This window comes from Scyliorhinus canicula, chromosome 15 (genome assembly GCF_902713615.1).
Source record: "Scyliorhinus canicula chromosome 15, sScyCan1.1, whole genome shotgun sequence".
Lineage (NCBI taxonomy): Eukaryota > Metazoa > Chordata > Chondrichthyes > Carcharhiniformes > Scyliorhinidae > Scyliorhinus > Scyliorhinus canicula.
The window spans coordinates 96,011,530-96,034,484 of NC_052160.1; the positions used below are offsets into that span (position 1 = coordinate 96,011,530).

At 44.8% G+C, this 22,955-nt stretch overlaps 1 protein-coding gene across 3 annotated transcripts in view; it reads right to left on the bottom strand.

Annotated features, from left to right (window-relative positions):
* The window catches only part of LOC119978682 (bcl-2 homologous antagonist/killer-like), a 54,490-nt gene extending 35,247 nt beyond the window's left edge, over positions 1-19,243 (bottom strand). Inside the window, exons 1-2 of one of the 3 annotated variants that reach the window (XM_038820472.1) lie at positions 18,937-19,228; positions 10,917-11,046 (exon numbers count right to left, since the gene is read on the bottom strand). In XM_038820472.1, the coding sequence (XP_038676400.1) occupies positions 10,917-11,010 (94 nt within the window). In that variant the 5' untranslated portion in view covers positions 11,011-11,046; positions 18,937-19,228. Of the gene's footprint in view, positions 1-10,757; positions 10,847-10,916; positions 11,047-18,936 lie in introns of those variants that run through there. The other 2 variants (XM_038820474.1, XM_038820473.1) reach the window with 2 other exon arrangements.
* Between the last annotated feature and the right edge of the window lie 3,712 nt (positions 19,244-22,955).

Consider the following 22,955-nt stretch of genomic DNA (forward strand, 5'->3'; position numbering starts at 1 on the left):
GAGCAGGTGGTAAAGAAGGCTAATGGTATGTTGGCCTTCATTGAGAGAGGTTGAGTGTACAGAAGCAGGGATGTGTTTCTGCAATTATATAGGGCCTTGGTGGGGCCACGCCTAGAATATTATGTGCAGTTTTGGTCTCCTTTTCAGAGGAAGGATGTTCTTGCTCTCGAGGGAATGCAGAAAGTTTACCACACTGATTCCAGGGATGGCGGGACGATCGTACGAGGAGAGATGGACTAGGTTAGGATTGTTCTTGCTGGAGTTAAGAATGAGGGGCGATCTCATATAGACTTATAAAATTCTAACTGGACTAGACAGGGTAGATGCAGGGAAGATGTTCCCAATGAAATGAAAATCGCTTACTGTCACAAGTAGACTTCAAATGAAGTTACTGTGAAAAGCCCCTAGTCGCCACATTCTGGCACCTGTTCGGGGAGGCTGTTACGGGAATTGAACTCTGCTGCTGGCCTGCCTTGGTCTGCTTTCAAAGCCAGCGATTTAGCCTTGTGCTAAACCAGCCCAGTGGGTATGTTCAGAACCAGGAGTCACAGTCTGAGAATTCAGGGTAAACCATTTCGGACAGAGATAAGGAGACATTTCTTCACCCAAAGAGTGGTGAGCCTGTGGAATTCATTACCACAGGAAGTAGTTGATGCGAAAACATACTCAAGAGGCAGCTAGATATGGCACTTGGGGTGAATGGGATCAAAGGCTATGGGGAGAAAGCAGGATTGGGCTATTGAGTTGGATGATCAGTCATGATCGTGATAAATGGCAGAGCAGGCTCAAAGGGCAAAAAGGCCTCTTCCTGCTCCTATCCATGTATTCCACTGTGAAGAAAATTTCATATACTCATAGAATCCCATCAGTGGGAGGTGGTGGAATAGTGGTATTGTCACTGGACCAGTAAACCAGAGATCTGGAGCAATACTCCAGGGACCAAATCCACCACTGCAGCTAATGAAATTAGAATTAAATAAAAATCTGGAAATAAAAGTCTAATGATGACGTAAAATCCCATCTGGTTCACTATATCCTTTCGGGAAGGAAATCTGCCGCCCTCACACGGTCTGGCCTACATGGGAGTCCAGATCCACAGCAACGTGGTTGATTCTTAACTCCAAGGGCAAATAGGGATGGCAATAAATGCTGCCCCAGCCTGCGAGGCCCACGTCCCGTGAATAAATGAAAAAAGCAAGGGGGGTCATTTGGTCCAAGTCTGCACCGACCCTCTTAAGGGCACCCTACCTAGGCCTACTCCTGCACCGAACCTGCACATCCCTGGACAGTAAAGGGCAATTTAGCATAACCAATCCACCTAGCCTGCATATCTTTGGATGTGGGAGGAAACCGGAGCACCAGGAAAAAAACCCACGCAGACACGACAGGAACATTCAAACTCCACACAGAAACCCAAGGCTGAATCAAACTCTGGTCCCTGGCGCTGAGGTAGCAGTGTTAACCACTGTGCCGAAGGGAAACACATACTTCTACACAGAACCATTGGTCCACTAAAATACACAAGAACACCATCAGCTATGGGAAGCAGATTTTGGCATCTATAAATATTGGAGTCACATTGGCAAGAAAAGCAGCTGTGCTCAAAGTATTAATAATCAGAACCTTCCAAGAACAATCATTGAGCTGAAATGTTAAATTCTCTCTCTCTACACAGGTGCTGGCAGTTGTCCAACATCTCCAGCTATTTGTTTTTATTTTAAATATTCTATATCTTACTATGATAAACAATGCAGTTGTAATTTTCTTAAAGCATGATTTGGATGGAAAAATGTATCGAGTAAGCCAAGTCCAAAATGCATAGCATCCACATTTTGCTACAAATACTGAATTAAACTTTCAAGCGCTAAAGCATACTTAGAGCAAACATGTCCGGCATCACAAGCACTTATATTTATACATCAGCTCTTTGGGTATTTTTAGTGGTCAAGGCTCAGCATTGATATGCACTTGATGATTCAAGTCTTACAGAGTGCACAGGAAATTAGCAGGAAAGAGTTTATCGAGCAATCACCCAGCTGCATTATTCCCACAATAATAGTAAAAGGAAGTCAATACTGAGGGATGAATATCTACACTTTCTGAACCCAGTGTCTGCATCAACTGAAAGATGAGCAGATGCACAATGGAACACTCCACTCTGCAGATCCAAACACAATCTACTTGACATCAGTGCAATCTTTTCCATTTCCCATTCTACAGTCTGACAACTGTGTCACAAAACACTTGCCAACATGGAACGGCATGAAACAAGGTAACATTTCACTTGGGGCTTTGACCAACCGCAGTACAAGGGAGACTTTCACATTATTGCCCTTCAGGTTTGGGTTCATGAAGAGCAAAGCAAGAGATCAGCAGATGTTTACAGAGGTACCACATCACCCATAAACAGCCAAACGTCCTTACAAGAGCGGAATTTCAATCTATGTTTCAGAGGGGATGCCTGCACAGAGCCTGCAAGCTTTTAACAATGGGGCTGGTTTAGCTCAGTGGGCTAGACAGCTTGTTTGTGATGCAGAACCAGGCCAGCAGCGAGGGTTCAATTCCCATACCAGCTGAGAATTCCAAATTCCTCCTGTGTACCTGAACAGACTTGGGGCTTTTCACAGTAACTTCATTGCAGTGTTAATATGAGCCTACTTGTGACAATAAAGGTTATTTTTTTTTCTCTATTAGTTATGGTTCAAAAACGTACAGGCGTTGCTTTCCTAGTTAACGGAAGCGATCACAGACTATACAAGTAGTTTATCCATCAAAGTGGAGATAAGAGTGGGTAAAAACAAAAAGGGAGAGATTCAATTTTAAGCAATAATTTAACAGCAAATACCAAGTCATTTAAACAACTAATGTTGCTAATAGTTCAATGCAAGCCATTAAAATAGCACACATGCAGAGACTAATACTAAGCAACTCTTAAAAATTGATCTGTAAATAACAGACCACGCTCTATCTTGCATTTGTACCTAAGTTCCCAATGACGTAATAAATATCCTGCAAGATACTTCAATTGCCTGAATATTTGATAAAGAAAATGACAATATCAGAAACTAAAGCATTAAAGGGGCTTCTAGAACATAGAACATAACAGTGCAGTACAGGCCCTTCGGCCCACGATGTTGCACCGTCCTGTGAAACCCTTCTAAAGTCCCTCTACACTATTCCCTTATCGTCCATATGCCTATCCAATGACCATTTGAATTTGTTTAGTGTTGGCGAGTCAACTACTGTTGCAGGCAGGGCATTCCACGCCCTTACTACTCTCTGAGTAAAGAACCTACCTAACATCTGTCCTATATCTATCTCCTCTCAATTTAAAGCCATGTCCCCCCGTGCTGGACATCGCCATCCGAGGAAAAAGGCTCTCGATGTCCACCCTATCTAATCCTCTGATCATCTTGTATGCCTCAATTAAGTCCCCTCTTAAACTTCTTCTCTCTAACGAAAACAGCCTCAAGTCCTTCAGCCTTTCCTCATAAGATCTTCCCTCCATACCAGGCAACATTCTTGTAAATCTCCTCTGTACCCTTTCCAATGCTTCCACATCCTTCCTATAATGTGGCGACCAGAACTGCACACAATACTCCAAATGCGGCTGCACCAGAGTTTTGTACAACTGCAACATGACCTCATGGCACCGAAACTCAATTCCTCTACCAATAAAAGCTAACACACTGTACGCCTTCTTAACAACCCTCTTAACCTGGGTGGCAACTTTCAGGGATCTATGGACATGGACACCGAGATCTCTCTGCTCGTCCACACTACCAAGAATCTTACCATTAGCCCAGTACTCTGCCTTCCTGTTATTCCTTCCAAAATGAATCACCTCACACTTTTCTGCATTAAACTCCATTTGCCACCTGTCAGCCCAGCTCTGCAGCTTATCCATGTCCCTCTGTAACTTGTAACATCCTTCTACACTGTCCACAACTCCACCGACTTTAGTGTCATCTGCAAATTTACTCACCCATCCTTCTACGCCCTCCTCCAGGTCATATATAAAAATGACAAACAGATCGTTGTGGCACACCACTAGTAACTGGACACCAGTCAGAGCATTTCCCATCAACCACCACTCTTTATCTTCTATCAACTAGCCAATTTCTGATCCAAACTGCTAAATCACCCTGAATCCCATGCCTCTGTATTTTCTGCAATAGCCTACCATGGGGAACCTTATCAAACGCTTTACTGAAATCCATATACACCACATCAACTGCTTTACCCTCATCCACCTGTTTGGTCACCTTCTCGAAGACCTCAATGAGGTTTGTGAGGCACGACCTACCCTTCACAAAACCATATCTCTAATCAAATTATTCCTTTTCAGATGATTATACATCCTATCTCGTATAAACCTTTCCAAGACTTTTCCCACAACAGAAGGAAGGCTCACTGGTCTATAGCTACCGGGGTTATCTCTACTCCCCTTCTTGTACAAGGGGACAAAATTTGCTATCCTCCAGTCCTCTGGTACTATTCCTGTAGACAAAGATGACTTAAAGATCAAAGCCAAAGGCTCAGCAATCTCCTACCTAGCTTCCCAGAGAATCCTAAGATAAATCCCATCCGGCCCAGGGGACTTATCTATTTTCACACTTTCCAGAATCGCTAACACCTCCTCCTTATGAACCTCAAGCCCTTCTAGTCTAGTAGCCTGTATCTGTATAGAATTGAAGAATGCTAGGTCAAAATACTTAGATATTCTGGATTGGCCCAGTATTAAACAATATAGAAAAATGTTCAGATTTTAAAAATGTAATTGAAGCAACTCCCCCTCTGGCTTCAGTAGTTTAACTTAATAAGCAACTAAGCTACTCACGGTAGCACAGTAGTTAGCACTGTTGATTCACAGCGCCAGGGTCCCAGTTTCGATTCCCAGCTTGGGTCACTGTGCGGAGTCTGCATGTTAACCCTGTGTCTGCGTGGGTTGCCTCCGGGTGCTCCCGTTTCCTCCCACAAGTCAAGACGTGCCGTTAGGTAATTTAGACATTCTGAATTATCCCCGTGTACCTGAACAGGCACCAGAATGTGGTGACTAGGGGCTTTTCACAGTAACTTCATTGCAGTATTAATATAAGCCTACTTGTGACAATAAAGAGCGAGAGCGAGAGAGAGAGAGCGCAAAAAAAAAAAGAGCACGAGGGGTGAGATGCTGCAAGTAACATTGTTGCTGATGTTAGGAAAGAGAACACTCACAAGTGCTCCCAACTGCTATCTGGTACTTTTATATGCACAACGGGAAATGTTCACACACACTTATGAATTAAATACATTTACAGCACAGGCAGCTCCTAATTCATTTTCTCTGTTTTGCTGGCATGGTCATTGTCCAGCAGTATAAAATCCAGAATCATACTTTTTAAATGGGTTTCATATCTATACTCCCAACTTACAGATCTTTGTATGTCCTTTTACAGATCTTTGCATGTACTATTCTGAATAAACAAACATTCATTCAGTTTCTCGTCAGGGAATTGAACCAGGACCCCAGGTCACTGCCCCAAGTGGCGTATGTACATTCTCCTCGTGTTTGCATGGGTCTCACCCCCACAACCCAAAGATGTGCAAGCTAGGTGGATTGGCCAATCTAAATTGCCCCTTAATTGGAAAAAAAAGAATTGGGTACTCTAAACTTATTTTTTTTTTTAAATAAAAATAAAGGGGAATTGAACAGGTACAACCCACTATGTTAGCAGCATCCCAAAATATCTTAGATGCCTTCGCTCTGAAGGATCTATCCTTCCGAGTAGACGTCCTTCCATTATTCTCTTTTTCAAATTCACTATTTCAGCTCTCTTTCTATCGGTTCACTTTGCTAACCTGGGGCGCGATTCTCCGCTCCCACGCCGGGTGGGAGAATCGCAGGAGGGCCGCTCTGGCACGCCCCGTGATTCTCCCAGCGCCCCCCCCCCCCCCCCCCCCTCAAAATGGCATGTCGCGATTTGCGACATGCCGCACGGAGAATCGTGGGCTGCCGTTTTTCACGGCGGCCCGCGATTCTCCGACCCGGATGGGCCAAGCGACCTGCCGTTCCCGACCGGTTCACGCCGCCGGCAACCGCACCTGGTCGCTGCCGGAGTGAACATGGTGCCGAAAGCTGTTTTGTGGCTTGTGGGGGGGCGGAGAGGGGAATGAGCACCACGACCGTGCTCGGGAGGGGACTGGCCCGCAATCGGTGCCCACCGATCGTCGGGCCGGCATCTCAAAGGGACGCAATATTTCCCCTCCACCGCAGCGGAGGGGAAGACGGCCACCACGCATGCGCGGGTTTGAGCCGTCATCCGTTGTGACGTCAGCCGCGCACGCGCGGGTTGGAACCGGCCAACCCTCGCATGCGCAGCTGATGTAATTAGGCATGCTGGGCCTTGACGCTAGCGACAAGGCCCGGCGACCGAGATTTACAGCACGGCCCTCCTAGCCCCCCGGGGGCGAGGGGGAGAATAGGGGGCCAGGAGCGGCCTCAGACGCCGTCGTGAACCTCACCGAGTTTCATGACGCCGTCGGGCCTTGCGGAGAATTCCGCCCCTGCTTTCTGAACTAGTTGTACATTTTTGCCAATCTCACCAAACGTATTAAGAATGTTAATGTGTAAATCATTTTGTACAAACTGGAAAAATACAGGCACATTACCGACTTCTGAAGCACATCAATGCCAACATACTGCCTGTCCAGAACACCTCCATTCTTTGCTTCCTGCTCCCTAACCATCTACATCATTATATTCCTTTAATACCAAATCTTAGATTTCATTATGTGGCAACTCAGCAAACACCTCTTGAAAATCTCCGGAGACTTTGGAATATTATTATGCTGCTGTCAGAGGGAGGGGAGGCGGAGGTGGTAACAGCGATGGATGCAGAGAAAGCCTTTGACCGGGTGGAGTGGGAGTACCGCTGGGAAACGCTGGGGAGGTTCGGGTTTGGTGAGGGCTTTATTGGCTGGGTGAAATTGCTGTACCAGGTGCCCGTAGCAAGTGTATGTACAAACCGGCTGAGGTCGGGGTACTTCAAGCTTCACCGGGAAACGAGGCAGGGGTGTCCCCTCTCCCTGTTACTATTTGCCCTAGCTATAGAACCACTAGCTATGGCGCTGAGAGCCTCGAGGAACTGGCGGGGACTGGTTCGGGGGAGGAGTGGAACATCATGTCTTGCTACACACGGATGATTTGCTCCTGTACATTTTGGACCCTGTGGAGGGGATGGTGGGGGGGGGGGAGGTTCTGCGGATTCTGAGGGATTTTGGTACTTTTTCAGGGTACAAACTGAATATGGGAAAGAGCGAGTGGTTTGTGATCCAGGCCAAGGGACAGGAGGAGAGACTGGAAGAGCTGCCGCTCAGGATGGTAGAGAAAAGTTTTCGTTACCTGGGTACACAGGTGGCCAGGAAATGGGATGCCCTGCACAGGCTCAACCTGACCCAGTTGGTGGAGCAAATGGAAGGGGACTTAAAAAGGTGGGACATGCTCCCGCTGTCACTGGCAGGGAGAGTACAGACCATGAAAATGACTGTCCTCCCCAGATTTTTGTTTGTCTTTCTGTGCCTCCCCGTCTTCATCCCCAAGGCCTTTTTTAAGCGGGTGAGTAGGATCCATTAATGGCTTTGTGTGGGCAAATAAGACCCCGCGCACAAGGAGAGCGCTGTTGGAGCACAGTTTTTGGGGGGGGGGGGGGGGGGGGGGGGGTTGGCGCTGCCGAACTTTCGCAACCACTACTGGGTGGCCAATATAGCTATGATTAGGAAGTGGGCAATGGGGGTGTTTGGGGGGGGGGGGGGGGGGGTCATGTAAAGGTACTAGTCTAGGAGCTTTGATAACAGCTCCTTTGCCATTCTCGCCGACCCACTGCTCCACAAGTCCGGTGGTGGTGGCACTACTGCAGATCTGGGGACAGTAGAGGAGGTACAAGAAGGTGGAGGGAGTGTTGGTCTGGACCCCGATATGTAACAACCACAGGTTTGTCCCAGATAGGATGGATGGTGGGTTCCAGAGCTTGCAGAGGTCAGGCATCAGAAGGATGGGAGATCTGTTCATAGACAAAAGCTTTCCCAGTTTGAAGGTGCTAGAGGACAAATTTAATCTGCCGCCAGGAAACGCCTTTAAATATCTGCAAGTACGAGCCTTCCTAAAAAAAACAGGTGGTGGCAGCCTTTCCGACACTGCCACCACTGAGGATACAGGACAAGGTCGTCTCCGGCATCTGGGTGGGGGAGGGGAGGGTGTCGGATATCTACCAGGAATTACAGATGGCGGAGGAAACCCCGGTGGAGGAGCTCAAGGGCAAGTGGGAGGAGGAGCTAGGTGAGGAGTTGGAAGCAGGTCTGTGGGCAGAGGTCCTGGGCAGGGTTAATTCCTCCTCATCCTGTGCCAGGCTCAGTCTAATTCAATTTAAGGTGGTCCACCGGGCACACATGACGGCAGCGAGAATGAGCAGGTTTTCTGGGGTAGAAGATAGTTGTATGAGGTGCAAGGGCAGCCCTTCAAACCATGTTCATATGTTTTGGGCATGCCCAGAGCTTAGTGTTCTGGCAAGGGTTCGCGAGAGCAATGACCAAGGTGCTTAACACACGGGTGGTGCCGAGTCCAGAGGTAGCGATCTTTGGAGTGTCAGAAGACCCAGGAGCGAAAGAGGCAGACGTCTTGGCCTTTACCTACCTAGTAGCCCGGAGACAGATTTTATTAATGTGGAGGGACTCAAAGCCCCCGAGTGTAGAGACTTGGGTTACTGACATGGCTGGGTTTCTCAGCCTCGAGAAAATAAAGTTTGCCTTAAGAGGGTCTACGCTTGGGTTCTCTCGGAGGTGGCAGCTGTTCGTCGACTTGCGAGGAAAATTTAAATGTCAGCAGCAGCAATCCGTTGGGGGGGGGGGGGGGTGCTTCATTGGGATGGTGTGGGAAGACTGGGTCGCATGGGGCAATGTCTATTTAATTGCTATTGTATATTCTCTTTTTGCACTACGTTAATGTTCACTAGTTTGCTTTTGTTATTATGGTTACTACTGTTTTATTATGAAAAATTCTGAAAACCTTAATAAAAATACTTTAAAAAAAAAAGAAAATCTGAATAAACAATATCTACACACTAAAACAAATCAATTAGTCAAGCAATGACCTACCTTTAACAACTCAATGCTGAATGTCTCCGATTAACTCATGGCTTTCCAATTACATTATGAACTCTACAAATGAAGTAAGACTAACTCATTTAAATTTCCATATTTGTCCTATTATTTCTGATATCAGGTGAAAATTAGAACTAGACTCATCCGTTGTGAACCCTGAAGTTGAATAGCTCACAAGTATTCACTGTTGAGCTGATCCTTAATACCAGCCAGTACAGAAACATGTGCAGCATACACTGAAATGGGACAAAAGTTGCCAAAAAAATTCCTATGCACTATATCACATTCACATGGCAGAGCATTCTTAGCACAACACAGACATTTTAATTACGTGGCATAGGTACATTATTGATGAGTCATGTTCTAAGTGGGCATAAACAGGAAGTTAGTGTGAAGAGGTTAGTTGAGCTTTTCCCCGAACTACACTGCTCCAACATGGCAAACAAAAGAATTAAACGCATTGGAACTATATAGAAGACCCAGGATGAAAATCTTTAACCATATTGATTCCCTATTTTGCCGAACCAGACAAAAAGCAGAGATAAATCATGAGGAGTGAACAAAGAAAGACCATTCCAGCATAGAGCACATTACCCTGGATCTGTTGCATACTTTCAATGCTGAAACGGCAACAGAACTTTTAATTGACCAGGTATTGGCGCCCTGTAAACATCGCAGAATACATCATGGTTCTTGTACATTATTAACAGGTGTACGTTTGTGGGAGGTGATTTGTAAAAAGCTTACAAAAGCAGCTTCCTGATTGGAAGCATGCTGAACTGTCAAATTGGCCAAAAGAGAATTATGGATCTCAAAATACTGCAAATCCAGCTGACCAACATTAACTGAATCAACTCAAGTTAATAGTAGTATTGAAGGAGCCACTAAGCATACCCCTGTCCTGTGAAAGTGAGACAAAAACCACAACTGCAAGCATGCTCACGTATCAGTTGGAATTAAAAACCAATTTGTCAGGAGTTTTAATGAACTGACATTTTTTTTTGGTTTTTTAAAGTTGGCACATTAAATAGGGTTTGTCCTCGAATACTAGGAATTTCAGACTAGGAAGCCCATCTCAATTGTGAGACCCTAGGTAATTAAAGCCGTTAGAAACTGTGCACTTACAGAACTAGTAACAGTTTGGATCTTTTAACAATTATACCTATTATATGTAAAATAAAAGGTAGTCCCTGCCCCACCAAATATTATTCCTCTTTGGAGGATTCAAGTTTTCGTCTGTTCTGCATCCTATGAACGCTTCAACTTGTTTTGCTGCATGGTTTCATACCATTTGGTACTTTGAAGTGACCATCCTTCATGCATTGCACCAGACAACAAATGGCAAGCTATCACGACAAGGTGATTCTGTCGTGATCACCTTGCAACTAAATGCTCACTTACACTTACTGCAAGGATTGCAAATCAAAAATGATCTGTGGGATAACATATGAACAGAATACAAACATATCATAGATCTGGGGCACCACAGCATACATGATACATTAGAAAAATTATAAAGTATCTTTTAGCGCATTGGAAAAATAAAGAGATTTAAGTAGATATAATTTAAAGCTTTGGGGTCCAACTAAAATCCAAATTACACAATGTATTTTGCTTACCATGTGAACTTTTATGAAGCATGTCACCAGTTTGTGTTCCTCTATTTTCACAAGGAAGTCAACAGGCAATTGGGTTTTTCAGACTCTTCCCCTAATAAATTAATCAGGTAAATCAAATGATTCACTATCTTTTTAGTTATGAAAAAGGTTAGAACTCACCTGTGACTGGTGTTGATGGCCGCCTACAATGATTCTTATGCGCTTTAGCTGGATTTGTCCTAAAAGGGTTTTCATCACCACCACCTGAAGCCATGGTGCAGCCCAGTTGGCCCAAATGACTGTTGTCAATCTACAAAAACAAGTTGCAAGCAAAATTTTAAAGCAAAAATACAACATAAAATAACCTTAACGCTGGATATTCCACCTAATAGCAATGTTCATAATATTGAAATAAATGTGTTTACAGGCACATGAGCAGCATCAGGGAGGCCGTGATATTTTAAAAAATAAAAACCCATCAGCTTATGTCAACCGTTTTTCACTGCTCCCACGTATTCACTGAACTTGTACAAGGGGCAATTATGTGAACAAAGTATCGCATCGTGCATTTATCAGGCAATGATATTCCATGACCTTTCAAAAATGAGCTACAAAATATGGGTAACACAAAAAAGCACAACAGTAATTTAATAACATGCATAATTAATAGCGGTATGCTATTTCTTTAGTCTCAGCAGCAAACTGGTTTTGCATCCATTTGAATCCTACACAAATATATAGTAACTCTATTGTTTACCATTATTCTGCATCACTGGTTCCCCTTGCCAGGTCAGGCAAGGCTCGTCTAAACTAATGCTGTCTCTCACAAACTTAGTAACTGGTAATAAGAACAAGCAAGAGCCAAGATAGGTAATTCAACTCATTAAACCTCATCACAACAACAAACATAGCAGCATCATCACTCAGAATAAAACAGCCATGGAAACAATGTGGTTGAAGGGAATTAGGAATTGCAACAGCTTCCGAATTCAGATGGTGCTCACTGAGATTCTTTTGGTTTGGCGGTCATCAGCAGCTTGTAACTGCCTCAAAATGATGGCTTGCAAGTTATTTGAAGCATCAACTATTACTTCCTCACACTCATTTTGCACATGTCTTGAAAATAATGGGGATCTTTTTACCCTCTTCCACCAACAATTGGGGCAGCACGGTAGCACAGTGGTTAGCACTGCTGCTTCACAGACAGGACTTGGGTTAAATTCTGACTTCAGGAGACTGCGTAGAGTTTGCACATTCTTCCCTTGTCTGCATGGGGTTCAGTTGATCAGGTGATCCAGTTTCCTCCCACCGTCCAAAGATGTGCAGGTTAGGCGAATTGAACATCCTAAATTGCTCATAATATGTCCAACAGCTGGTGGGATTACAGTGATAGGGTGGGGATTGGGCCCATTCCTAGTTAGGGTGCTCTTTCGGAGGATTGTTGCAGACTCCATGGGTCGAATGGCCTCCTTCTGCATTATAGGGATTCTATGAACTGTAGTCAAAAAGAGAGCTGAACAGTTTACTTGGAATCTTCAGAAGTTGCTACTTGTATCTTTATTGAAACATAGGAGTAGACCATTCGGCCCTTATGCCTGTTCCACCATTCAATATGATCATGTCTGATCTGGTTATGTCTCAACTCGACTTTGCACTCTACCTCAACTCCACTGTCCATCAAAAATCTGCATAGGACAATAGAGCTCAAATTTGGGGTCAGTTTAAAGTCAGTTCTTTCCACTCCAGAAAATGGAGCACAAAAATCTGTGCTGATACTCCAGTGCAGTGCAGTCAGAGGAACATTTTGGACAAAATAGTAAATTACCAAATCTCTCAGGTGGATGTCAAAGATCCCACGGCTGAATTTTGAAGAAGCTGATGAGAGTTCTCCCCAGTGTCCATGTTGATTTGTCAACCAAAATCGCTTTTAGAAAAACACATATCTGTTCACTATCACACTGCTGTTCGCAGAAGCTTGCTGTGTACAAATCAACTGTAGCGTTTCCAAACAACACAGACTGCATTGCCACTTTAGAATTTAAATAAGTTTTCAAATGTCTGGAGGCCTTGAAAGAGATTGTATAAATGCAAGTTCTGTGGGCACGGTAGCATTGTGGATAGCACAATCGCTTCACAGCTCCAGGGTCCCAGGTTCGATTCTGGCTTGGGTCACTGTCTGTGCGGAGCACATCCTCCCCGTGTGTGTGTGGGTTTCCTCCGGGTGCTCCGGTTTCCTCCCACAGTCCAAAGATGTGCAGGTTAGGTGGATTGGCCATGATAAATTGCCCTTAGTGTCCAAAATTGCCCTTAGTGTTGGGTGGGGTTACTGGGTTATGTGGATAGAGTGGAGGTGTTAACCTTGGGTAGGGTGCTCTTTCCAGGAGCCGGTGCAGGCACGATGGGCCGAATGGCCTCCTTCTGCACTGTAAATTCTATGACTCTTCTTTTGTTATGGAGCACCACAACCAACCTGAGTGTCATGGGATGGGAAACAATCTTCCAGGTTTTCTGCTCCTGTTGTCTATGTAGCAGTTCATCATCAGCTGTGATATTACCATGGTTGACTAACTCCTATAATTACTAGGATTATGAAAATATCCCAAACACCATCTTGAAATTTACACAAGGAAATACAGAGTCCCACTTCGGAAGCACGAGGCCCCCACCAAGAGGCAGATTTTCAAACCAACTGCAACTGTTCCAAACAGGTTGTGACACTGACCTCACGTATTTGAAGGCCAGTCTCCAGAAAGCAGGAGCTGCCTTATCATGTGCGTATAACACAATGTGACACACAGGCATGCTGCTGAAACTCTTGAAAATCATCTGCTGTATGAAAATACTACAACAAATCAACTCCCTGATCTGCAATCCTCAGTTTGACACGCACCTTGGGGAGGTCAAATCAGCTGCCCACAGACTGGATCAGTCCTCACACCAAACCTCTTCAACATAAATATCAGAAACCTCTATCTCTTAACGTCATTATAGGCTCTTCACACGTGTTGATTATCTGGCCCTGGTTTTCCAAGCTAAAGTAGCTCAGGACATTGAGAAAACATTCAATAAAGATCTATGTTCATTGGAAGCTTAATTCAGAATATGAAAAACTGACTAAATGCTGCCAAGACTGCCACTTCAGCCTTCCACCTGAACAACACTAAGGAAAGACCTCATGCCCAGTTCTATGGCCGAGCCCACACCCACAACCTAGTGCCAAAATACTTGGGTATCACTCTACTGCACATTAACCTTCCAGCAACACCTCCAGGGCACTAAGTCGAGGTCAAGATGAATTTCATACGGAAATTAGCAGGTGCCAACTGGGCAACACTGCACTTCTGCACCCACCTTGATCTATCCAGCAGAGTATTGCTGCACAACCTGACTCAGGAACTTATCCGCCTCTGGGAACTCATGAGGATTATTTCTGGAATGGAGACCTACAAGTTTAAAGTGGCCTCCTGCACTCGGGCTCATTGAACCTCCAGATGTCAGAGTGAAAAAGAAATCTTCCTCAAAGAACACTACCAGCTGACAGCTAGTGAAGTATTCCCAGTGGCACAGGACCTCAAAACAAAAACCCATGCACTCGCCTCTACTAGAGCACACTCCACACCGTACAAATTGATGACAGCCCACCTCAATGGCACTTCCTGGTTGACTGCAAACATCAACACAATGATGAAATCCCATCCTAGCTTTCAACCAACTTGCCGATTTCATATGCCGGATCCCGCTGAAAGACAAACTGCTGGAATTCTGTACCAGTAAACGTGGTAACATTGTCCGAAATGAATACCTCGGGTACGCCATGAACACTGACTTAACCGCTTGAGGGTCGCGAAAGATGTAGTTGACTTTGTCTGGTACAAATCCATCCAGTTCGAGTGAGCGTCTATCAACACCCTCACCCAATAAAGGGGCTAGTTTGGCCATATAAAATCTTGGTGTGGCCTCAGGGTCTGCATATATTTTCGCTCGGAACCACTTTATCTTCCCCTCCCCAGTTAATAGATTAAATAGAAAAATACAGCACAGAACAGGCCCTTCGGCCCACGATGTTGCGCCGAACTTTTGTCCTAGGTTAATCATAGAATTTTGGACAATTTTTCATGGCCAATCCACCCAACCTGCACATCTTTGGACTGTGGGAGGAAACCGGAGTACCCGGAGGAAACCCACGCAGTCACGGGGAGGATGTGCAGACTCCACACAGACAGCGACCCAAGTCGAAATCGAACTTGGGACCCTGGAGCTGTGAAGCAATTGTGCTATCCACAATGCTACCGTGCTGCCCTTAAGAAGTTAACCTACACTCCATTATTCTACCCTAATCCATGTACCTATCCAATAGCCGCTTGAAGGTCCCTAACTTTTCCGACTCAACTACTTCCACAGGCAGTGCATTCCATGCCCCCACTACTCTCTGGGTAAAGAACCTACCTCTGACATCCCCCCTATATCTTCCACCATTTATCTTAAATTTATGTCCCCTTGTAATGGTGTGTTCCACCGGGGAAAAAGTCTCTGACTGTCTACTCTATCTACTCCCCTAATGATCTTATAAACCTCTATCAAGTCGCCCCTCATCCTTCTCCGTTCTAATGAGAAAAGGCCTAGCACCCTCAACCTTTCCTCGTATGACCTACTCTCCATTCCAGGCAACATCCTGGTAAATCTCCTTTGCACCTTTTCCAAAGCTTCCACATCCTTCCTAAAATGAGGTGACCAGAACTGCACACACTACTCCAAATGTGGCCTGACCAAGGTTTTGTACAGCTGCATCATCACCTCACGGCTCTTAAATTCAATCCCTCTGCTAATGAACGCTAGCACACCATAGGCCTTCTTCACAGCTCTATCCACTTGAATGGCAACTTTCAAAGATCTATGAACATAGACCCAAAGATCTCTCTGCTCCTCCACATTGCCAAGAACCCTACCATTAACCCTGTATTCCGCATTCATATTTGTCCTTCCAAAATGGACAACCTCACACTTGTCAGGGTTAAACTCCATCTGCCACTTCTCAGCCCAGCTCTGCATTCTATCTATGTCTCTTTGAAGCCGACAACAGCCCTCCTCACTATCCACAATTCCACAAATCTTCGTATCATCTGCAAATTTACTGACCCACCCTTCAACTCCCTCATCCAAGTCGTTAATGAAAATCACAAACAGCAGAGGACCCAGAACTGATCCCTGCGGTACGCCACTGATAACTGGGCTCCAGGCTGAATATTTGCCATCCACCACCACTCTCTGTCTTCTATCGGTTAGCCAGTTTGTTATCCAACTGGCCAAATTTCCCACTATCCCATGCCTCCTTACTTTCTGCATAAGCCTACCATGGGGTTCATCCGAGAAGACCCAAAAATACTTTTGGATAACGTCATACCAGGTCCCCCTCGCCCAGTTTGAATATTTCCACCTAATTCAATTTTATGTTGGAACCAGTCGTGCCCCATTAAGCTCAAGCACTGTTCACTTTTGACAACTGCTGCCCATATGTTACTGGAACCACCACTGTCCCCTTGATATTTAGCACCTCCCCTGTATAAGTGGCTAACAAGGCCAGTGTTCTTCAATCTCAAACGGTTGGATCCTGTCTTTCAAGCAATGATAAACTTGTTCCCCCTAACAGTGTTCCCCCTAACAGTCTACTTCCATCTGTGAAAGGCATCCATTGACAAGTAGCTCTACAGATATTGGAGCCACTCTGTCCATGTCAATGCGATTCAATTTTAACATGTTCCACTCAGTTGACTGGTATTCCGCCATATTGTGAACAGCTGCCAGTTTTTTTCCCTATTCCTGAGACGAGACGGCTCTCCTCGTCTCTGCATCCATGCCTCAAGTGACCTCTTTCACCGCACGGGGTGGGGGGGGGGGGGGGGGGGGGGGGGGGGGGGGGGGGTCTGCCACTCATTCAAGGCAGCGGTTCCTGCCCCAGGTCTCTCCGTGTGGGCGAATCTTCCCCTACCTGCACAGTGAGCTTTGTTCCTGGTGCTGTTATTTGTGGCCCTTGCTCCAACTGGTGGACTTCACTCCCAGGCACATTTTGCAATTCCTGGGCGACTTTCTCAGCCACCTTCATGGATACAGCTATCTCCTTCACCCTTAGATTCAACTCTGGTTCTGCCAGCAACTTCTTAATAGCCACATTATTCACCCCACATACCAGCCTGTAATGTAACTGATTTCAGGACATTGAGAGGGTTGTTAAGAAGGCGTACGTGTGTTAGCTTTTATTGGTAGAGGAATTGAGTTTCGGAGCCATGAGGTCATGCTGCAGTTGTACAAAACTCTGGTGGCGCCGCATTTGGAGTATTGCGTGCAGTTCTGGTCACCACATTATAGTAAGGATGTGGAAGCATTGGAAAGGGTACAGAGGAGATTTACAAGGATGTTGCCTGGTATGGAGGGAAGATCTTATGAGGAAAGGCTGAAGGACTTGAGGCTGTTTTCGTTAGAGAGAAGATTAGGAGGTGACTTAATTGAGGCATACAAGATGATCAGAGGATTAGATAGGGTGGACAGTGAGAGCCTTTTTCCTCAGATGATGCCGTCCAGCATGAGGGGACATAGCTTATAGATATAGGACAGATGTCAGGTAGGTTCTTTACTCAGAGTAGTAAGGGCGTGGAATGCCCTGCCTGCAACAGTAGTGGACTCGCCAACACTAAACGCATTCAAATGGTCATTGGATAGGCATATGGACGATAAGGGAATAGTGTAGAGGGACTTCACAGGACGGCGCAACATCGAGGGCCGAAGGGCCTGTACTGCGCTGTAATGTTCTATGTTCTATGTATCACAATATTCCACCAACTTTCTCAAGCCAGCCATAAAAATCACAACGGATTAACTCGTGGCCCTCCTGATTGAATTTATACCCCTACAGGACGTTAGAGGATTTTGGCTGATAGTGACTTTGAATTAATTCCACAAGATCATTAAATTATTCAGAATCGGGGCCTCAGGGTATGTCAGGTTTCTTATTACATTGTAGGTCTGAGTGCCACAGACCGTGAGCAAAATAATTATTTGCCTTTCATCCCTCTCAATGCAGTTTTCTCTGAAAAAGCTACGCATACGCCCCACTTATTGCACCCAATCCTCCTCATCTGCATTGATAAGTTCAAACTTACAAAAAAGTGTCATGCCGATGCTCCTTCCACCTGGCACTGAAAACAACTTGGAACTGGGACTAGAAAGCCTGTTCCGCAATCAGTTCCTTCTATCTCATCGCCAATGTGATAACAGGAACTCCAGACAACCATCAGCGGATAACAGCAACAGAATTTATTTAGAGGCAAAAACTATTTACAGAAAGCATAAAGGGACATGACAATACCAACCAGTGATTCCAACTCTTCTTCCAGATTGGATCTGTTCTGCAGGCTTTAAATGCCCCCAGCCTGCTGGAATTATGCGTTATTTGCTCTGACAGGCTGGACATAACATGGTCTCAGAGGTTTGCAGTGGCTTTGGTCAGAGGAAATGCTGGCCGCAACATCAGGCTGGCATCACAAAAATTACCACAAAAGCTGTTGTATTCTAGGAAAAATTCACTGGTTCACCGGTTCCTTTCAAGGAAGTGAATCCACTACTGTCTGGTCAGGCCTACATGCAGGTATATACTGGTCCAGGGCACATCCTCAAATTTAAGGAGATAGGAAATTAGGGTTGTGTTGAAAGTGGTATTCAATGCAAATCCGGCTCGACATCCAAGCATTTCACTGCCCACCCCTCACAATTAAAAAAATATTAACAATTAATAATCTTCCACAAATCCTAATCCCCCCCATGAGGATTAATTTTATGAAGACCTATTCGATTTTTCTTTAAATTAACGTGACTCATCAGGCACCTCCTGTGAAAACTCCCTGGTGGGAGGTTGCAGAGGAAACCCATATCAAGTACCAATTGAGATCAACTGAAAAGTCCAACTATACAAATAGAAATACAATCATTGCGGGCGAAAAGAAAATCTCTCATTTCCTTGAGCTGCAAAGTTTCATCAACCTTCCTGGATAAGGATATTGCTGATAAAATATATTCCATGGTGCAAGCACCAGCTAGTCAAGAGACTACTTACTACTCACAGCCCAACATGCACAATTTTATCAAGCCAATGCCGGAAAGACGATTCAATCACTGGTTCCCCCTGAAATACGTTTACTGGAGGTTGTACCTGCCCCAATCAGCCGGCCGGCCAGTCAACCCGGTCCAATCACTCCGGATGCCGCTCAGCTTCAGCCGCCTCTTTCGCCCAGCTGTCTGCAATCGGAAGGACCAAAGCAACTTCTCCACCTACTTCTTCTTCCCCCGGTCAGGCCCCGGAGCCGAGACGGCGCGACCCCACGATAGCTCCCGCTTTCCCGTTCCAGCACCCAGACTCGACTCGGCAGCCGCCAACACTATCAAAGGTGCCCATTGGCCAGCGGCCAGACACGCACCAGCTGAGCATCGGCGTCCGGGATTGGTCGTGCTGCGAGCCCCGCCCACAGCCCAATTCTCATTGGCTCCAAGGAGAAAGCGAAGCCTGTGCACTGGGGACGGACGGGGCTTCTTCTCCTGCCTGGTTAAAGCCTGGGATCAATAAAGCACCTCATGATGCAACGCATTCATCACGTTACCAAACCAAAGGCTGCAAGAACATTTTAATAACATGCAATATCGATTTGAATCACCTCCAACGTGTTCAATTGAGTGAAAAAATCCCCCAAATGCTGATGCAAACAATGATCCCTGGTTTATCGCATATTTGTGATTACTACTTAAGCGTTCAGCCAACAGAAACATTAAACCATAAGACATAGGAGCAGAATTAGGCCCTTTGGACCATTGAGTGCTCCCCCATTCAATCATGGCTGATATCCCCATTCTCCTACTCCCGTAACTCCTGATTCCCTTATTAATCAAGAACCTACTCCGCCTGACGGCTCCAGGGACCCAGTATTTTTCTGCAGCCAAGTACACAGTGGACAAAAAGAATAATCAACATTACATTGACAAATAGTACATTGACAAATAGTGATTGGATACAGCGTGGAACAAGGGCCAAACAAACAAAGTAAATACCTGGTTAACTAGTCCAGCGACAATACCACTCCGCCACTGCCTCCCCATTATACTCGTCATAGTCAATAGTAAAGTAAGTCCAGATGACCGTAGGCTGTTTTCCCTTTGAGGCGGAGAGCTGACTGGTGATGATTTGACCTTTGGATCACTACACTTCAGGTGAGGGGCAAGGTTTAGAAGGTGGGCCTTCGTGAATAATCTCAGCCAGTATGAGAAGTGAATCCATATTGCTGGCTTCACTCTGCTACATAAACCAACTGTCCAGTCAACTGAGCTGAACCGGTCCCAAATCCAATCAACACCACCACCTGTACCCTCGTTCACTATACTGAACAAATGATAAAGCTGCTCTATTACCGTAGGTAATTACAAAGGTAAACCATATAGCACACTGGCAGTTCAGGAGCTCGTCACACCTTGTCGAAGCTCCTGTCATTAAGCTCCTCTTATTGTTGTTTGCTGCCACATCTGACAAAACAAATATAAAACATTGTAAGGAAATGAAACAGATGTTGGACACAGTAGAAATGAGGAAATTAGAGTTGCATGTAACATCCAGCGCCCATATGGGCGGCACGGTAGCATAGTCATTAGCCTATTGCTTCATAATACCAGGGACCCGGGTTCGATTCCTGGTTTGGTTCGCTGTCCATGAGGAGTCTGAACGTTATCCCTGTGTCTGCGTGGGTTTCCTCCGGGTGCTCCAGTTTCCTCCCACAAGTCCCAAAAGACATGCTTGTTAGGTGAATTGGACATTCTGAATTCTCCCTCAGTGTACCTGAACAGGTGCCGCAGTGTGGTGACTAGGGGATTTTCACAATAACTTCATTGCAGTGTTAATGTAAGCCTACTTGTGATAATAATAAAGATTATTATTATGGGAGAGACAGTAATATGAAAGCAGATGTTGGAAATCGGAAATAAAAATAGAAAATGCTGGGAAAACGCAGCGGGTCTGGCAGTATCTGTGGTGAGAGAAACACAATTAATGTTTCAAGTCTGTATGACTGTTCTTCATTATATGGGAAATACAGCAATAATAGATGAGTTTAATTTACTTATGGAGGGTAAACCTAATTAGCATTAATGTTGTGCAGGATGAATTCTTAGAGGGGGTATGAGATTGGTTCTGGGGTAGTTTGTAGTAGAACCAACAAGGGATTAGGTTATTTTAGATTTAGTGGTATGTAAGGCGAAAAAGCTAATTAATAACCTTGCTGTAAAGAAGCCTTCAAGAAATAATGACCATAATATGATTATGGCTAACAAAAGCGGTTAAAGATTGCTTTCGATCAAAGAAAGTGACTTATAACGTTGCCGGATAAAGTGGCAATCCTGAGGATTGGGAGCAATTTAGAATCCAGCAAAGGGCCACCAAGGAACTACTAAAGGAAGGGAAAAGAGAATATGAATGCAAGCTAGTGAGAAACAAAGCCAGACTGTAAAAGCTTCTATAGGTATGTAAAAAAGGAAAAGATTTGCAAGGACAAATGTGGATCCACTACAGGCAGAGGAGACTTTATAGTGGAAGTAGGGAAACGGTGGAAATACAAAACAGTTACTTTTTGTCTGTCTTCACAGAGGAAGATACTGCCCAAAATACTAGGGAACCAAGGTGCTTGTGAAAATAAGGAACTGAAAGAAATTAGTATTAACAAAGGAGTAGTGCTTGAAAAATTAATTGCATTAAAGGTTGATAAATCCCTTGGACCTGATGAGCTGCATCCCAAAGTGTTCAAGGAGGTGGCTATAAATATAATGGATACACTGGCGGTTATCATTCAATAGATTCTGGAGAGGTCCCTGCAGACTGGAAAATAGCAAACGCAATGGCCCTTAATTCTTTGTAATTAGGCTCGAGAATGATTCTGGCCTACAAGTCCAGACAATTGAACTATTAATGATGGAGTAAGTCTCATTTTCATCAGGATCAAAGGGCTAAATTACAACGTCAGTTTAAATAAACATGGCTTATATACCATGAAGTTCACAAATTTGACATAGATCTAATCAAGTTTCTTTAAATGATAAAATGACTCAGTGGGGTAGGTACAGGAAACTTACTTCCTCTCTCCTTCCTCTGGTGGGGAAGCAAGAGGACACAATCAGGAATTAAGTCAGGAAGTACTTTCTCAAAAAGGGCAAAGAAAATCAGGAATTCTTCCCCTCAAAAGGCTGTATTTTCTGGGGCTATTAATATTGCTGTGGCTGAGATTGATAGCTTTTGTTTTCTATATAAGAGGATCATAGAGGGCAGCACGGTGGTGCAGTGGGTTAGCCCTGCTGCCTCACGGCGCCGAAGTCCCAGGTTTGATCCTGGCTCTGGGTCACTGTCCGTGTGGAGTTTGCACATTCTCCCCGTGTTTGCGTGGGTTTCGCCCCCACAACCCAGAGATGTGTAGGACTGGTGGATTGGCCACGCTAAATTGATCCTTTATTGGAAAAAATGAATTGGGTACTTTATATTTATTTTTTAAAATTAAGAGGATCATAGAGTTGTAGAATTATATAGAAGGGGGTTATTCGGTCCATTGTGTCTGCACTGGAAATGGAGAATAGGTGGGTAAATGGAGTTAAGGTAAAAATCTGTCATGATACAATAGAATGGTTGAAAGAGTTTGAGGGTTGAATGGCCTACTCCTGCTCCAATTTTCCAACATCAGCTAGTTCATGATATTTTCTTTACAATAAACGAAATTATGATAACGTTATTTTAGAAAACATTTTTCATTTCTATTTCTGCATCAGTTACACTTGATACTGGAAATGCCACTGTGGCCATTTCTCGTTAACTCTTGCAGATTATAATGCTTTCACTAAATTTTAAAAATGAACTTGCAGTACAACTCCAAGATGTCAAAGGTGCTATTAAGTCCAGGTACACCACGTGATACAGGGCAGATTCAACTTGAATCACCCGGCCAACTCTAGGCTGCACATTTTAACAGCACAACTGCTGATTTGGCACTGCACCAGTGATAGTTTCGTGCAGTTGAGATACAGATAGCGCAAAGGCAAAGGTACATGTTACAAACCCTTAGCTCATTTAAGTCACAAGACAGTAACATTAAAAACAAGAGAGCCTGCTGCCAAATGACATCAGTGGCATAATCCATAATATTTTACTAT